Genomic DNA, 18,048 nt, shown 5'->3' with positions numbered 1-18,048 from the left:
AAAGTAAATTCTGTTTGGTTACAGGTTTTTATAGTGTTTTCTTAAATATTCCTGATGATCCTGAAAGCCAGTTCTTAATTGCTTTCAATAGGAAGGACATCAGTATACTGGGACAATAATGTCTCGGAGCTACAATGAAAGTCTGACTTACTTTTCCCAAATTTTGAAGGCAGATATTGCCATATAGCATCCCGTTACCAATCCACCCTTATAATATGTGGATGACCTCCTCCTCTGCTCGCCCTCTAAGAAAGCATCCCTTGAAGATAGCCTCCACCTCCTTCACGAACTAGCAAAAAAGGACATAAGATATCTAAAGAAAAACTTGAGTTTTGTAAAACTCAAATTAATAATCTTGGACATTTAGTTATTGATAAAGTTCTTCTCTTGGATTCTGATAGGATCCAGGGCATTTTAACTTTTCTTAGGCCCAAGACTAAAAGGCACCTCAGGGGATTCCTAGGTTTGGCTGGATAGTATAGAAATTGGATTCCTAATTTTTCGGTCATGGTTTACTCTTTATACTCTCTTCTCAAAGCTGACCAGACAGAGCCTCTCACATGGACAGAGGAATCCCAGAAAGCCTTCGGTGAAATAAAAGGCAATTTTTATGATCCACCTGCTTTAGGATATCCTAATATCAGTTCCCCTTTTCCCTTTTTGTCCATGAAGAGAGGGAAATACCTTAAGTGTCTTGACCTACTGACATGGAAGCCAACGACATGGGGCCCATTGGATACTGTAGTCAGCAATCAGACCCAGTGGTCAAAGGTCTCCCTCCCTGTATGAGAACCATTGTGGCCACTGTTAATTTACTACAACATACAGAACAGATAGTAAAGGACTTTCCACTACTCTTCATGTGCCTCATTCACTGGAAACCTTACTTAACTCTCGTACTCAGCACCTCTCTGCTAGCCGACTAACCTCCTACAAAGTTCTTTTATTGTGTTCAGCTAATGTTACTATTGCTCAATGTGATTCTGAATCCTGCTACTCTCCTTCCTCTGCCCTCTGACAAAACTCCTCATGACTGCCTGACATGAACAGACCACCTACTAACTCCTCAAATTGGTTTACAGGAAACACCCCTTGAAAATGCTGAATTAGTTTGGCTTGCTGATGGTTCTTACCTAAAATCTGAAATAGGCCTGCGGGGACAGAGCCCCAGGGAGCAGTTTCCAGGCTCTCGGCCTCACATGGAAAGGTGCTGGCTCAGGTAGTAAGTGGTCATCAGCTGTGACTAGTCGGCCGTCAGCTGTTACCGGTTAGCCATTAGCCACGATATAACTGCTGTGGCTAAGCTAACAGGCGGTGGAGTGTGGATGGCGGATTGCAGAGAGGCGGACTGCAGTTAGCAAGTGAGGGTGGTTGGCAGAGACAAGTGGACGGCGGGTTGCGGATCCTGTGGCTCCTGCTTCCTGTGTCTCCAACCCAGCTGCCAGCGAAGATTATAGTGGTATGACTCCCCTACCTATGGCTCCGTGGGTGTTTCTTTTTGGCCTCACCACGTCCTGCGTTCTTTTGTGGAGGGTGGGACTAGAGACCCCGCATGCCACCCTGTGGGACAAGGCCACTACCAAGCAGGCTATGCCATTGTCTCTAAATGAAACCATTGAGGCCAGTCCAATGCCTCAGGCAACTTCTGCTCAACAAGCAGAGTTCTATGCATTAATTGGAGGTTGCAATTTGGCCAAAGGTAAAACAACTAACATATATACTGACAGCAAGTACACCTTTGGTGTTGCCCATAACTTTGGTATGCTCTGGAAACAGGATTCTTGACTTCTTCCAGACAAAATATAAAAAATAGTTCTTACATCTTAGAACTCTTAGAGGCTATCCAATTACCTAAATCTTTAGCAATCGTAAAAATCCCTGGACATTCAATGCCAAGCATAGAGGAAAATAAGGTAATCATTTGGCTGACGTTGCTGCTGGGTAGGTAGGCAGCATTAAACAATTTCAGCCCCTAATGGAAGCTGTCGTGCGGGGCGGCAGCAGGGTCTCTGGTCCCACTCCCCACATAAGAACGCAGGACACAGTGAGGCCAAAAAGAAACACCCACGGAGCCATAAGTAGGGGAGTCACATCACTATATTCTCACTGGCGGCATCCGCCTCTCTACAATCTGCTCTTGCTAGCCCCCATCTTTTCCTGCTAGCATAGTCAGGGCAGTTATATTAGTGGCACACTGGTTACAGCTGACGGCTAACTAGCCACAGCTGATGGCCATCTAGTCACAGTTGATGGCCATTTACTACCTGAGCCAGCACCCCCCCCACACACACACACGTGAGGCCAAGAGCCTGGAAACTGCACTCCTGGCTCTGTCCCCACACTCCACCCCTACAGGGTCTCGCCTCACAATCTACGTGACAAGCGTCTTCCACGAGGGGCCCTGTGTGAGGAGCCTGGAGGTGAATGCAATATCCTGGACACAGCCAGGCTGTCTGGGCACAGCCAGGTTGTAGGACAAAGCCCCAAAAAGCAGTTTCCAGGCTCTCGGCCTCACATAGAAAGATGCTGGCTCAGGTAGTAAATGGCCATCAACTGTGATTGGATGGCCATCAGCTGTGGCTAGTTGGCCATCAGCGGTAACCCGTAAGCCATTGGCCACTAATATAACTGCTGTAGCTACGCTAGCAGGAAGATGGGGGCTAGCAAGAGCGGATTGCAGAGAGGCGGATGCCGCCTGTGAGAATATAGTGATATGACTCCCCTACTTATGGCTCTGTGGGTGTTCCTTTTTGGCCTCACCACATCCTGCGTTCTTATGTGGGGAGCGGGAGCAGAGACCCCGCCTGACACCCTGCACGACACAGGTTTTCTCAGGGCACCACCAGTACTTCTGGACACAGCCAAACTTCCTGGGCTTCTTAGGGTACCACCTTCTCTCCGGGCACAGCCAGGGTTTCTCAGGGCACCACCAGTACTTCTGGGCACAGCCAGACTTCCTGGGCTTCTTAGGGTATCACCAGTCTCCCTGGGCACAGCCAGGGCTCCCAGGGCACTGCCACTCTCTCTGGGCTCAGCCAGACTTCCTGGGCACAGCCAGGGCTCTCAGGGCACTGCCACTCTCTCTCTGGGCCTCTCGGGGTACCGTGCTGGAACAGCAGCGGCTCACAGTCAAGGTGCTTACATCTTCTCGATGGCGGCCAGTCAAGACACAAAAGCAAACATCCGCCAGTTCCATTACATGGTAATATGTTCCCAAACAGTCAAGTGGTCCATTAAATTAGGGATGGAAGGCAATTCCCCATAGTCCATAGTCATTCGCCAGGGCTGTCCTGGGGGTGAGGGACGACCTTGACCTCACCCTCATCTCTCACGGAGGACTCAGCAAGCGTTTCCTCCTGGGACTATAAGTCTCCTGCATCTGGGCTGCGTCAGCAAGCACTTCCCAGCCCACAGGGCCGCAATAACCTTTACTTTCTCCAGTCTATGCTGGTTGGGGAACCATCCACGTCTTCCCACCCCTCCACGGGGGTCCAGCTCTCCGGCAGCTGCTCCTCCTGGTCTTCCTCAGACTGAGCTTTCATACGCACAAACTGCTCCATTGCCCTTCGGAAAGCTTTGGCCAGCACCGTATCCTGCCGACTACGCCATGTGTCATGTGGGGCGGCCGGCGGGGTCTCTGGTCCCACTCCCCACATAAGAACGCAGGACACAGTGAGGCCAAAAAGGAACACCCACGGAGCCATAAGTAGGGGAGTCATATCACTGTATTCTCACCGGCGGCATCCGCCTCTCTGCATCTGCTCTTGCTAGCCCCCATCTTTTTCTGCTAGCGTAGCCACAGCAGTTATATTAGTGGCCAATGGCGCACTGGTTACAGCTGACGGCCAACTAGCCACAGCTGATGGCCATCTGATCACAGTTGATGGCCATTTACTACCTGAGCCAGCACCTTTCTATGTGAGGCCGAGAGCCTGGAAACTGCTTTCTGGGGCTCTGTCCCCACAGAAGCACATGTGCTACTGGCTGAAGCAATTGGAGATTTAAAAGATAACATGGAAGCACAGTATTTAGATGTTTGACAAAATAGAAAGTAGTGGTTAAAACAAGGTTGTAAATTTGACCCTAGAAGAAACTTATAGGTAGGTCCAAATGACCGACCCCTCCTCCATGATTGTATACAATATTACATATTACAATATGTACATGACAACTCACTGGAACACTGGAAAAAATGTTTTCATGGGGAAAACAATATACTGGAAGTCCTCTCCAAAGATAGCTTCCCAGGTATACCCAAAATGCCAAATCTGCCCAAAGCACAACCATGGAAAACCCATTCATACCTCAATAGGGCATTTTCCCTTGCTTTGATCCCTTTGAGGTCTGGCAAATGGACTTTATTCAGTTGCCCTTTTGTCAAGGATACAGGTATGTGTTAGTGATGATTCGTATGTTTTCTCACTGGGTGGAAGCATTTCCATGCTGCAGAGCCACAGGCTCAGCAGTAAGTTAAATACTCCTAGAGAAGATGTTCCCAACTTGGGGAATCCCACAGAGCTCCATAGTGACCAAACTACTAGGGAACTCATTTCAGCACAAGTCATACAAGCTGTTTGTAAGATCTGAGCATTTTGTGACATTTCTATTGTGCTGATCACCTCCAGTCCTCCAGTCTGGTAGAACGGACTAATGGGGTAATCAAAACTCAATTGGCAAAACTTATGGAGTCTTTTCATCTGCCTTGGCCTAAGGCTCTTCTTTTGGTATTGCTCAACTTAAGATCTACTCCCTTTGGCAAACAGACTGTCTCCTTTTGAAATTATTACAGGCAGACCCCTGAGATTAGATCAAGGAATGTATGAACCTGCACTGTTGAAAGGAGACGTCCTGATTTACTGTAAAGAACTTATAAGGTCCCTTAAAACTGATTCACAGTTTGTGGAATAATCTTTCCATAGTGCTCTCCTGGAGACAAAGATCTACAATGTTGCGATCTCCTACCTGGAGATTTTGTTTATCATAAACGCCATCTCCATAAAGATGCCCTTCTGCCCCAGTGGAAAGGGCCATATCAGGTATTGCTAACTAACCCTTGTGCTGCTTAACATAATGGTATTGGCTCATGGAGTCATGTGTCTCGTTTAAAAGGGACACACACCTGCGTGGTCATCTCAGCCGTTTGGAGATCTTAAGCTGAAAATCTCCAAACAACTCTAGATCACCACTAGAATTCTCATTCAAGAATCAAAGCAGATGGCATGCGATGTATACTACTTACCCAAGACCCCAAGATTCCAGACCAGGACGTGATTCTACCCAGCGACCCTTATACTTGGTCTTCCCTTTAACCACCTTTGTTTCATTTACTGATTATATTGTTATCATAACCTAACTTTTGTCTGAACAACTCTTGAGAAAACATTCTTCCTTTTCCTAGCTCTTTAGTCTAATTTCAAGATGAACATACTCAGATTTGTATGTCTGCTTACAACAGTGAATACTCTATTTGCCCTTTGTAACTCAGGGTCTCAGCTCCCGCTCCCCTCAGAAGAACGTAGGACATGGTGAGGCCAAAAGGAACAATGGAGCCATAGAGAGGGGACTCATACCACTATATTCTCGCTGGTGGCTGGTCAAGACACAAAAGCAAACATCCACCAGAACCCCAACGAGGTGTCTTCCTACACCCCCATCTCACTGGCAGCCAGGTGAGACACAGGAAGTAGGATCAACATGATCCACAGACCACAATTCATTTGCTAACTGCACTTACTAGCTGCAATCTGCTGTCCGCTTCTCTGCCAACCAACCAACCAACCAACCAACCAAGCCACCCCCTAGCGTAGCCACGGCAGTTATATCAGTGGCTAATGGCTAACTGGTAACAACTGATGGCCACCCAGCCACAGCAGATGGCCATCTGATCACAGCTGGTGGCCACTACTACCCGAGCCAGCACCTTTCCACGTGAGGCCAAGAGCCTGCAAACTGCTCTCTGGGACTCTGTCCCCACAGTCCACCCCTCCAGGGTCTTGCCTCACAATCTGGGCGACAAGTGTCTTCTGCAAGGGGCATTGTGCCAGGAACCCAGCGCACGAGAAAAAGTTCTAGTCCAGTTCAAGTAATGTCCCAGGGGGTGTCCCTCGATGTCCACCTGTACAGCCATTGCCACCTGGAGGTGGATGCAATATCCTGGGCACCGCCAGGCTTTTGGGGAACAGACAGTCTTTCTGGGTACAGCCAGACCTCCTGGGCACAGCCAGGGCTTTCAGGGCACCGTGCTGGAGCAATAGGGGCTCACAGCCAAGGTGCTTACATATTCTCGACGGCGGCTGGTTGAGACACAGGAAGCAAACATCCGCCAGTTCCACTACATGGTGGTACGGTTCCCAAGCAAACAGTCAAGTGGTCCATCAAACCAGGGATGGAAGGTAATTCCCCAGAGTCCATAGTCAATCACCAGGGCTGTGCATTAGCCTCACAATGTGTGCCGTCTTCGCAGGGTGAGGGCTTTAACTCCTCCCCAACCTGGGGGTGAGGAATGACGGTGACCTCACCCACATCCTCCACTGAGGGCTCAGCAAGCGTTTCCTCCTGGGTCTACAAGTGCCGCATCTGGGCCGCCCCAGCAAGCACCCCCCAGCCCTCATGGCCGCAATGACCTTCGCTTTCTCCGGCCTATGCTGGTTGGAGAACAGTCCACATCTTCCCACCCCTCCACGGGGGTCCAGCTCTCCGGCAGCTGCACAGCTTCCTCCATGCCGGTTGGAGAACCATCCATGTCCTGCCACCGCTCCACAGGGGTCCATCTCCTGAGAACAGTGGCCACCAGGCACCACATGCTGTGTGGGGGCCACATGTCCTCCTGCCCGGAGTCAAACATCATTCCTTCCTGGCCAGAACCCTGCTCGTGGCACCATGTGTAATGCAGGGTCTCAGCTCCCACTCCCCGCACAAAAACGCAGGACATGGTGAGGCCAAAAAGGAACAACAACGAAGCGATAGATAGGGGAGTCATAGTACTATATTCTTGAAGGCGGCTGGTCGAGACAACAAAAGCAAACATCTGCCAGTACCCCAATGAGGGGTCCTCCTGCACCCCCCTCTCACTGGCGGCCAGGCGAGACACAGGAAGTAGGATCAACACTATCTGCGGTCCACAATCTGCTTGCTAACCGCACTTGGTAGCCGCAATCTGCCGTCCACTGCTCTGTCAACCCCCTCTCTTGCCAGGGTAGCCACAGCAGTTATATTAGTGGCTAATGGCTAACCAGTAGCAGCTGATGGCCATCTAATAACCGAGCCAGCACTTTTCCAGGTGAGGCCAAGAGTCTGGAAACTACTTTCTGGGACTCTGTCCCCACACCTTTCAACACCCTTCTGTTCCTGATAGCCAATGATTATCCAACAGCGCCAATTTAGCTAACTGAAGCTGAACTTTTCAACTGGGCTAAACTAATTTAGCTGAGCTAACTATACTCATGATGAACAAGAATTAGTGGCTTCGTCCTTAAGCCTTGAAAGCTTATAAAATCTAACTGGATATAACACTGGATTTAAAGTCCTTTATTCTCAAACCTCAAAAAATGTTGATGGAACCAATAGCCTTCCTGTAGCTAGATCCATCCATAAGGTACTCCCTAATCCACAAGGGAATACCCATAAATACAACCCGAACTCTTACTGATAACTTGTCTGTTTTGAAAATATAAATAGTTCAAGCAGAATCTTGAGTGTTGTCCATTTAAAAATGTGTAACTATGGTCAGTGATGTGATGAAAAAAGTGTATCTATACTGTTGTGTGATTCAGACCACCAAGCGCTCACACGTCACTGAGCCCTCAGCCACTGCAGTGTTACTTGTTACAGGGGCTCCCTGACGTGGGGAAAGGAGGGAACAATGCCACTCAATCCTGGGAAGCACATGTCGTTCTGCTCCTGAGTACTACTTGGGGACTAGATCAAAAAGCTGGTATTTGATGGAAAACAGATAAAATCTCTCTCTTAGGGCATCCCAGCCCAAATACTTGGAACAATCAAACCCATCCTAATCTTTCAATCCTAACCCAAATATACAGAAACCTCAGGTGCTCTTTTAATCACACTCATGAATCGCATGATGAATTTAATGTCTTCTGTGTTGACAACTATTATGATCATCCAACATGTGGGACGACATGAAATCCCTGTCTCAAAAATAAACTTAATACTTCCCTTCGAGTCTGGGTTTAGGGGCCTAATTATGCACTCTCACTTCAGGGCACCAAGTATTTCTTTTTGTGTGGGACCCAAATATGTCACCTTGTCGACTCGATGGCAAGGCAGATGTGGTATCATTATGTTCATACTTGACGCTGTCACCAGAAAGACTCTCCCTTCCTCTGCCATTATCCGCAGTCTAGGCACCTTTATCTATATACTTTGACCAAACAGAATTGGGATTTTGGGCATGGTCTTTTCCGTCCTCTCTCTATAACCCAAACCCCATAATAGATCAGTGAAGCTTTGCGCATGCCTTTGCTGTAGTTTTCTTTCTTTGGTATGGAGTAGCTGAATTAGAAAAATCTATCAGAAATCTTTCTACTCTTGTAGCACAATGTTATTGCAGCTATTCTTGAAGTACAACACAGAATGACTGACAGTCTGGCTGAGGTAGCACTACAAAACCATAGGGCTCTACATGTGTTAGCCACCCAACAAGGCTTAGTTGGAAAGGAATGTTGTTTCTTTGTTAAATCAGGTAAAGTGATGCAACAGCTTGAGGTTCTGAAACAAAATATTAAAATCCCTTGAACAGACAGAACATTACCTTATAAGTTGCAATGGACAGACTTATGCATATTTGGCTGCCTGCAGGAATAGGGACCTGATTTTGTTCTACATTACCAGTCTTAATCATATTGGCTTTTGTAATTACACTGTTCACTACCTTAACCAGATGTTTTACCAGCATTCAACAATGACTAATAGCCACTGCCAGAATAATGGTAGCCCAACATCTAGGGATGTTACAACAAATACATCTGACTGAGACCACCTCTCAAAGGAACCTTTGACCTGAGGAATATGGGACTTAGCTCTGCTTCTGACAAATGTCCTATTGTTCAAATGTGTCCATAAGCCCTCTTACTGTACTCTCAGGAGACTGCTTTACCCCTATGCGGGACATGATATACCAGGAAGGAGCCTCCCTTGTGAAGAGGAAACAATGTTGCTTTTTTGATGACTAGACCAATGATACTCCCTGATAGTTGATCGTCCATGCTTTCTAAGGAAAGATCTTGATCAAAAGGGAGAAATGTGAAAGAAAACCAGCAAAATGAAGTTGGTATTGTCAAGAGAGCAATCTAAAATTGAGCCAGGAGGCCTTCAGGAAACTGAGCTAACACACCCTCTTCATGTGAAACTGAACTTTTGAACTGGGCTAAACCAAATGGCTAAATCCTGATACAGTTCCTGGAATCGGCTCTGCATCACTGAATTCTCTATTAAAAAATAAAAATTTCACCTAGCAATAGACATCAGCAATTGATCGTGTGTAGCATAGTGTATACCAATTGATAACACCCATCCCAGTTCTTTCAAAGCAACTTGTGGAAACTCCTTTGGAAACCTCCTCTGTGCCTTTTTCTCCCCTAGGAACAGTTGGGTTTCTACCCAAATCTCCGTTTCCTGGATTTGCAATTCCTAAAAAGACCTCCAAGTAAAGCTTTTGTTTGCCTTATAGTTCTCAGTCAAAATTGATTGATACCCACTAGGACTTGCAATAAACTTTTCACAGCATGTTTTCCCACTACATATGCCTCTATCATAGGGTCTGTGGGTTCTGTGGCCTAAGGGACAGCCCTTTCCTGCTGTGAGCCTCACTCCACACTGGACGCCTTTGATGTCACTCACTGACGTATAGGCCAGAGTAGCATTCCCAGGCATGGAATATACCTCCTCCAGAACCCAAAGAGTGGGTTCTGACATTGTGCTTCCTTTCCTGCGTTGGGGTGTACAAGATGCAATCATTTGTCGTCTACTTTGGAAGGGATTTCCTGGTATGCCCCAGACAATTAGACCCCTACAAACCTCACTGATGTGGCAAGCCGCCATATCTTCACAGGGTTTATCTTCCACTCTTGGGAGAAAAATGCCTCATCAAGGTCTTCATCTATCTGTTATTTTTTGTTCATTCAGAGAGATTAGCAGGATATCATCAATATAATAAACCAATGCAGTATTCTGCAAAATGCCCAGACAGCCATGGTCCTTCAGACTATATTATGACAAAGCGTGGGACAGTGACCATAGGCTTGTGGCAAGACCATAATATAAACTGTTGTCCCTTCCTGTGAATGTCAATGGTTCCTGATAGGGAGGGTCATATCAAAGGCCACCCACCTGAGGCCATATTGTTCTGTGCTAGCAGTGATACCAGCACAGCAGCTGTGTTGTAGCTACTCCTTGGTTGAGTTTGCAGCAATCCACCACCAGTCTCTGTATTTTTCCAAGGCCAGACTGATAAATTAAATAGGGATGTGATGGGGCCCAATCCTTTCCACATTATTTAGGTCTTCAAGGGTGGCACTAATCTCTGCCATTTCCCCTGGTATATTATTTATTTATTTATTATCTTGGCTGTGGTGGGTGGGTGAGGGGAAGGAAGTTTCAGGGACTTTCACTTGACCTTCATATCTATGGAAAATCTCACCACTCAAACCAAGGAACCAATGTGGTCATTCTACCAACTACTGAATATATCCATCCCAGTGAGCTATTCAGCCTTCTGACTGCTACTTTGTCCTCGATGGTTGTATGACTATCGCACCCACTTTGCTCTTGACAGCTGAGCACTGCCATCTTGTCTCTATTATTTTGGGACCTCCATTGCCATCAGTCAGCCAGTTCTGTAGCAGCATCTCCTTCTGTCAGCCATGGCCTGGAGAGGATGACCACCCGTGAAGCTGGTGTAGGGCAAGGAACAGAACTTGGGAGTCAGATCTTTGTTTATTAAACAATTATTTATTGAAATTTGCTGATGCTTCACTTTGTCTTGTGTGTGTGGGATACTGCAGTGAAAAAGCCACTGCCTGCCCTAAAGGGAGGGTGTGAAATATAAACCCTCAGTTATCCCACAAATAAAATCCCACAGAAACCCACATGTGGGGCCCAAACTCAGAGTATAAAATGCAGAATCGTGTACTGCGATTGTAATAGCAATCTTTTTTTCCTCCCAGGTAGTCTGTACTGTCTCAAAAAGCATAAAAATAAAGATGGAATGTAGTCATTCAGTCTCATCACAGATACTCCATTTCTCCTCCTCTGGCACATGGTAGGAGGGAAGTTTCCTGCCCCCTGTTGTTTAAAAGTAGAAGCCTAGGACTTGCTTTTACCAATTAATGAGTTGGGGTGATATGTGTAATGTCCTGGCAGAAACTCTAATTATTGCTGACCTTGACTCCTCACAGCCCATTTATGAAGGCAGGCATCAGCAAGGACCACCGCCTCTGCCAGCTGATAAGAAACTGTGCATGCTGGCCCAGCAGGCTGCAACAGTGCCAGATAAGCCAAGTCCCAAATGGTCATAAGGTGGTGACATCCTAACCTTCCCCTCTTTTAGAACAGGAGCTAGGGAAAGACGGGCCCAACATCATTTCAGTCCAATGGTAAAGCAACTTTGTTATCACCGAGTGTGTATCTGGGGGTTACTGTGATAAGTGGGTGTCTACAATTTGCAGCAAGCACTGAGTCAGCTTCAGGACATTGCTTCAGTCAGCTTCAGGGAATGTGACAAGCACAGTTCTGTTCTCAAGACACTGACATTCTAATGGGGGGAGGCTGATGACTAACTAGGAAGGAAGTAAATGAATATAATCATGTTAGTGAGATGGTGATCAGAAGGAAATAAAAGGGCATTATGTGACAAAAACTGGAGAGCTACTTTAGCTAAAATGTCAAAGAGGAGGTTATGTGACAAAGAGCCAGCTCGGTAGGGGACAGATATAGAGACCCGCAGGCAGGAACAGGCTTGGTACATTCTAGGAAGAGAAACAGAAACCAGGTAACCTGAGGACCCTGAATGAGAAGGGGGTGAGTGGGAGGCGGTGGGGGTCGGGGGCAAACCATGAGGCGCCAGCATGAGAACGGCATAGAAGTCAGGAAGGCACGGGAGGGCAGTCAGGGAAGGCTTCCCAGAGGAAGTTGCCTGAAGAACTGCTTGTTAGAAATACATAAGGGTTCAGTCCAGCGTCCAGGTTTTGTCACTTCCTAGTTGTGTGGCTTTGGGCAAGTTATTTAACGTCTCTAATTGTCAAGTTCCTCCTCTGTGAAATGCTACTAGTAATAACCGCTTTGCAGGGTTGTCGTGAAATCAGTGCCTGGAACCCGGACGGTGCTCAATAATGCCAGGGTGCTTTGATGTGGCTGTGCCGGCAGCGTGGCAAGCTGGTGGAAACGCGTCGTTCGGGGGGCGGGGTTGTCCCCACCCTTCCTTCCTCTCCTAGGTGGCCAGGAGTCACCAGGCCGGATGGCCACTGCTGAGCGTCGGGGCAGCGGCAGCACTGGATGGGGCGGCCCGCGGATGCTCCTCCCCTAACCGTCCGGCCCAGCCTGCCTCGGCAAGAGGAGCGCAGGCTGGAGCGAGCTGGTGCGTTCACAGCTGCGGACGCCGGGCAGGCGCCGGGGCCGAGAGGGGGCCGCGTCCACCGTCCGGACGGCCTTCCGGGTGGAAACACCGCCTCTCCCCTCCCGGCAGCTGCTTTCCTTCTCTTCAGCGGCTGCGTGTTCTTGCTGTAAGAGCCCCGCCTTCTAGGCATCCGATTGGGTCCTTCGCTGCCTCCTCCCACTTTTCCTTATAGCTCCATTCCTATAGGCTACTGGGAGCTGGGGCGGGCCCGAATGCTCCAAGTAGGGACCGTGTTCGTTTTTGCAGTTTTGGCTAAACGAAAAGGACGCGCCTACTTTCCGGGTTGCCACTACGGGAAGGGCCGCAAAGGCGGCCTGGGGTCCTGGGGGCCGGGTGCGCGGACAGCGCCTCGTCTCCTTCACTTGTTCCCCATTTCCGCAGAGCCTGCGGGCCTCGGCTCTTGCGCGACGCTCCCCGGCCCCCCCTCCCCCCGCCTGATGGGGGCGCGGGAGCCGGGAGTCCCGTGGCCTGTGCCGGGTCCGCGCACCACTGGCGGTAGATGGGCGACTGGGGCGGCGGGGCCTGAGCGCGGCCCGAGGCCCTCAGGTAAGAGGGGAACCTCTGCCCTGTCCTGCCCCGGCGTGGAACCATACCGTGGGGCTGGCGCCTCTGCTGCGGAGAGGCCCCGGCTTCCGCCGCACCCACAGCCCTCCGCACCCCTCCCCGGGGCAGCCAGGGGCTCCCCGCGGCAGCTGCGACGGAGCTTGGAGCTGACTGAGACCGCCACCATCCCCAGCCACAGCGGGGCCCACCTGTCCCTGCCCTTTCCCCCAGGGAGTGACCCCGTTCTGCTCTGGCCACAGCCTCAGAGCACGCCGTTGGGGCAGTTCCGGGGGCCGAGCGGGCCCCCGCGTGTGAGGACACCCGGGGGTGAGGCGGTGACTGGGGGCGGTGCCCACTCGCAGCCGCACAGGTCCGGGCCGCGGCCGGCCAGCAGGGCGTGCCCACCCCGTGGCTCGGTTCTCCCTGGGTCCTCCTCCCGCTCCCCGGAAGGGCTGGCTGGCTTTGCGGTGGGGATTCGTTTGTCCGCGTCATAACGTTTTGTGGAGGACTTGTCTTGTGTCCGGCCCTGTTCTAGGGGATGGGGTCACGAACCTGCGTGGGGTGGGCAGCCAACAAACACCGAAACCCACAGCGAGCGCCGCTTTAGACAGAGGCCGCGTTCTAGAAAGCAACACACGGTGGGATAGCTGTGAGACACAGTTAAGAATGGCAGCTCTGAGGAGGTGGCGAGAGTGGTGAGACAATGCTGGCAGCAGAAACGCAGCGTCCCTGAGGTAGGCATAAGTTTACCAGCAGCTCGGAGAACAGGATGAAAGCCAGACGCTGGAGAGCAGCAGGCAGTGAGGCAGAGCAGCAGGCAGGGGTCACATCGGATGGGTCTTGAAGGTGAGGGAAGGGCCTGGTGCTCCTCTTCCTCCTGGGTTCCCACCTGGGCTGCTGGCAGTTTCCGAGGACTGGCCTCTCTAAGACTGTGCCCACCAAGGCTGAAGGAGAAGGGGGTTTAAAAGCTCAGTTACCGGCTAGGGGTCAGAAGCATCGAGGGGCCTTACAGCAACAATGAAGCATATATATATATATATATAGCTTCTCTCTTCTCAGGGCTTTCTGTTTTCCCCAGGTTTCCCACCCAGTAGTTCTAGGAGAGGGCTGGTCAATCCCATTGCACAGATGAGAAGTAGGAAAGCTGAGTCTCAGAGAGGAGAAGACTCTGTCCAGGGGCTCACAGCAGGTCCACCAGTGCATGACCTGAGCCAAGCTGGCAGCTTGCCCCACAGCCTGGCCACAGACAGAGGGAGTGACGGGGAGGCCCAAACAGTGGGTGGGAAGAGAGCCTCTGGAATGGGAATGAGGTCAGCAGAGTCTTTCCTAGGTGGAAGGAACCGTCGGTCCCAGTTTCCCTGGTCCTGAGAGACCTGAGAATCCTCTTCCCCATCCTCTGGTCTGGGCTCCACACCTTCCTCTCCTGCCCTCAGCCAGTCTGCCCACCAGCTCTGTTTCCTGAGCCTGCAAACCTCTTTTCTGTCACTGCCAGGGCTTTTGCCCCCAAGGCCAGGAGATCCCTGGTGGTGGGAGAAGGAGGATGTGGCGGTGACTTAATCCCTCCCAGCCCATCCTTTCCTCCTCTGTACAATGGGAACATCTCTCCTAGAGGCTGGTGTGATGGTTAAGTGTGTGACCACATGTAAAGCACTGGGCCCTGTGTCTGCACAGTTCATAGTTGTTTTATTTTAATTTTTATCATTGCTTCAGTTATTTTATAAGCTTTCACACAGAGTGGCAGTTCTGGTGTAGCTGACAGCCTCCTAACTCAGAGCAGCAGCACCACATGGGAGTATGTTAGAAATGTGGACTGTCAGCCCCACCCCAGGCCTGCTGGGTCAGAACAGCACTTGCGTCTGAGAAGCACAGTTTCTTATCAGCAGGTGGAGAAACCAAGGTCTGGCGAGGTGTACCTGGCAGGTTGCTGATTGGGGGCCTGGGCTCTGGAGACTGCCTGGGTTGCAGGCCCCTCAGGTGGCTGCCCACCTCTGAGCTCTGTACAGTGAGGATTACATAAGTACTTTCCTAGGAGGGTGGGAGGCTTCAGGGAGGATTCTTTGCTGTTATTGAAGAATTAACAGGGGAATTGGTGCAGAGAAGCAGCTGACACTTTTCTTCCTCGCCTCAGACTCTGTTGCATGTGGGACTTCGAAAGGGGCCCTTGGACCTGTGACCCACATGCTTCCCCTCTCCATGCCCCGAGTCTCTCCTCTGGGAAGAGGAGCAGCAGTTAGCTTTGTGTGTGAGACCTTTTGTAGACATTTGCTTCTCTGGTCTTATTTGGCCCTTATAGCAACTTTCTTAAGTAAGTGTTATGGTCCCTATGACACTCACAAAGGGGAAATGACTCACCCAAAATCATATAGCAAGTACATGGCAGAGCCAAAAGTGCAAGCCAGGGTTGTCCAACTGTATAACTTGTGTAGCTGGACATTTTTCAGTGGTAAATTAGGGAACTCAGATTCAAACTGGCCTAAACAGAAAAGGGAATTTTTGGATTCTGTAAATCAAAAGTCCAGGGGGGTAACTAGCTTGAGTTGTGACTTGATCCAGGGGCTCACATAAAGATCTGTCTCTCAGATATGTTTCCATCTGTCTCTCAGCGCTGCATTCTTCTGTGCTGGCTTTGTTCTCACGTGGCTCCATATGTGGGGTCAAAGTAATATAGCTCTGGCTTACTGCTCTCAGCAGAAAGTGTAGCTCTTAATAATTACGGCAAACTTCTCTGGGCTGATTCTCATTGGCCAGGAGAACGGAGCATCCTGATTGGCCAGGGGTAGATCACATGCACATTCCCTGGGGTTGTGGAGGGAAAATGGGGTGCTGGACAGGCAAAGCCAAGAGAAGCCCCTCCTGACCCCCATACTCTGGACTCCCTATCCAGCTCCTCCCACTCCTGGCCCTTGTTCATCCCCACTGGCTTGTCTTTGCTACAGGGGCCTCTCAGCTTCTTTGTGGCTTCTGGGTGGTTGGCCTGCACCCCTGCCCTGTCCCTACTGGGGCTGCTTGACACTCTGTCCTAGGCCAGAGCTGGTGTGGGTCTGCTAAGTCCAGATGTTTGATCCACAGGGGGTGAGGCGGAGGGGACTGGTATCTCTCTCCTTGAACTGTCCCTTCCATGTTCACTCAGGTTTTTAGAAATCTCAAGGGAGGTGGCATACCCCCTACCAGCTGTAAGCTCCCTGTGCTTAGCGCGGTGGCCTGGTCCTGACATGGGTGCAGCATGGCCGCAGTTCAGGCGTCATACCTCAGCAGCCACATACAGGCACAGAAAAGGAGGGCTCTGTCCTTGGCGGTATCTACTGGTCAGGGAGGAACACTCATCGCAGGAGACCCCCCCATGTGGCGTTGCATGCCCTGCCTAACCAATTGCTGACGAGGAGGAGAGTGGGCCTACCCTTCCTGACTGACCAGAGCTTCTCTGTAGGTCACTGTCGGCAAAGGGGAGGATGCTCGTTCATCCGGTGGAGCATCACATGTGTTGCTGGACATTTGGCAGTCCTGGACCCTGCCCACGACAAATCCATAGCCCTTCCCCCACAGTCCCTGGATCAAACTGGAGCACCCATGTGCCCCGCTGAGGCGTCTGGTACTGCTTCACACAACCACTGGCTTGTACTTTATTGAGGTACAGCTTCTGGTGCTGGGGAGGGCCCTGATCTGAACAGAGCATCATGGAGTGGGGTCCTGGAACAAAAGAGCAGCTTGTTAGCAAGGAAGAAGGGGACAGCGTCTACTGGGGACGCCATTGACAGTGCCAACCTTACCGCTGCTAACTAACCATACAGGGGCCCAGGCCACACGTCACGGCGTCGCCCTTCTTTGCCCTCTTCCCTCCCTCCATGTGCTGCCAGCAGTTCTTGTGGCCTGATCTCCTTAAGGTATCCCACAGCCCTCTACTCTACTCCACTAGTTAAGCCACTGTTCTCCTGTGCCTGGACTGATACCGAAGCTCCTGGGTCTCTGCCTCTACTCTTTCCCCACTTTAGTTGTTGTCTCTGGCAGCTGAGCAATCCTCTCCACAGGGAAGTGGGACCCTGTCATCTGCCTTCGGAACACCCTTCTCAATGCACTTAGAATGAAGTCACATTGCTATGGTCACACGGCCCCATCTGACCTGGCCCCGCCAACCTTTCTGATCTCACCTCTAGCTATACTGGCCTCCTTTTTGCCCTTTGAACAGGCCAAGCCTGTTTCTATCTCAGGGCCTTTGCAGCTCTGTCCTCTCCCTGGTATGCTCTTTGTCCACCTTGTTCCAAGGTTGGCGCCTTCTCAGTTATTTGGATCTCAGCTCAGATGTCATCTTGTCTGACAGCCCAATCTGAGGCAGCACCCCTTTATGTTCCCTGGGATTCAGGCTTAGCTGTTGAAACAAAGACTGAGATAACAAGATAGAAGATTATTCTTGCCTGTTGCATGACGTATGCATGTAAGCTGTCCGGAATGGGAATGCAGCCCTACTGTGTCTGGGACACAGACACCTTTCTTACTGCTCTGTTATCCTCAAACATGGCTTCTGTCTCAGAGTCTGAGATGACTGCTCTTGTTCCCACCACCACATCCACGTTCCAGCCAATAGGAAGGGTGAAGGGCACAACCTGAAACTGGCAAACCACGCTGCTCATGTTCAGTTGTATAAAACGTGGTCAGGTTGCCACAGCCAGGGGTACGGGAGGCTGGGGGAGTAGCCACGGTTCTGGGAAGCCACCATTTCTAGTACTCCAGGAAAGGGTGCATTTTGGGGACTGCAGCAATCTCTACTGGGTTTCCCATCCTTTTGTCTCACCCCTCTGTGCTCTTTTCATCTCAGCACTTAATCTCTAGGAGACATTTGCTTTTTAAATACTGGCTTTTCTGTTGGCTATAGCCTCCCC

General features: G+C 50.3%; 1 protein-coding gene across 6 annotated transcripts in view; it reads left to right on the top strand.

The window, feature by feature from the left end:
• TPRA1 (transmembrane protein adipocyte associated 1) overlaps positions 1-18,048 on the top strand; it is a 36,945-nt gene that overhangs the window by 5,608 nt on the left and 13,289 nt on the right. The window contains exon 1 of one of the 6 annotated variants that reach the window (XM_081078810.1): positions 12,441-12,592. The exons of 1 other annotated variant lie outside the window; for it this stretch is intronic. In XM_081078810.1, the coding sequence (XP_080934936.1) occupies positions 12,511-12,592 (82 nt within the window). In that variant the 5' untranslated portion in view covers positions 12,441-12,510. Of the gene's footprint in view, positions 1-12,440; positions 12,738-12,836; positions 13,178-18,048 lie in introns of those variants that run through there. 4 more of the 6 variants (XM_081078808.1, XM_081078811.1, XM_081078807.1 and 1 more) reach the window with 4 other exon arrangements.

Source organism: Rhinolophus hipposideros, assembly GCF_964194185.1.
Source record: "Rhinolophus hipposideros genome assembly, chromosome: 17".
Lineage (NCBI taxonomy): Eukaryota > Metazoa > Chordata > Mammalia > Chiroptera > Rhinolophidae > Rhinolophus > Rhinolophus hipposideros.
The sequence above is the reverse complement of the archived record's forward strand: the minus strand, read 5'-3'. Positions and strand labels throughout refer to the sequence as shown.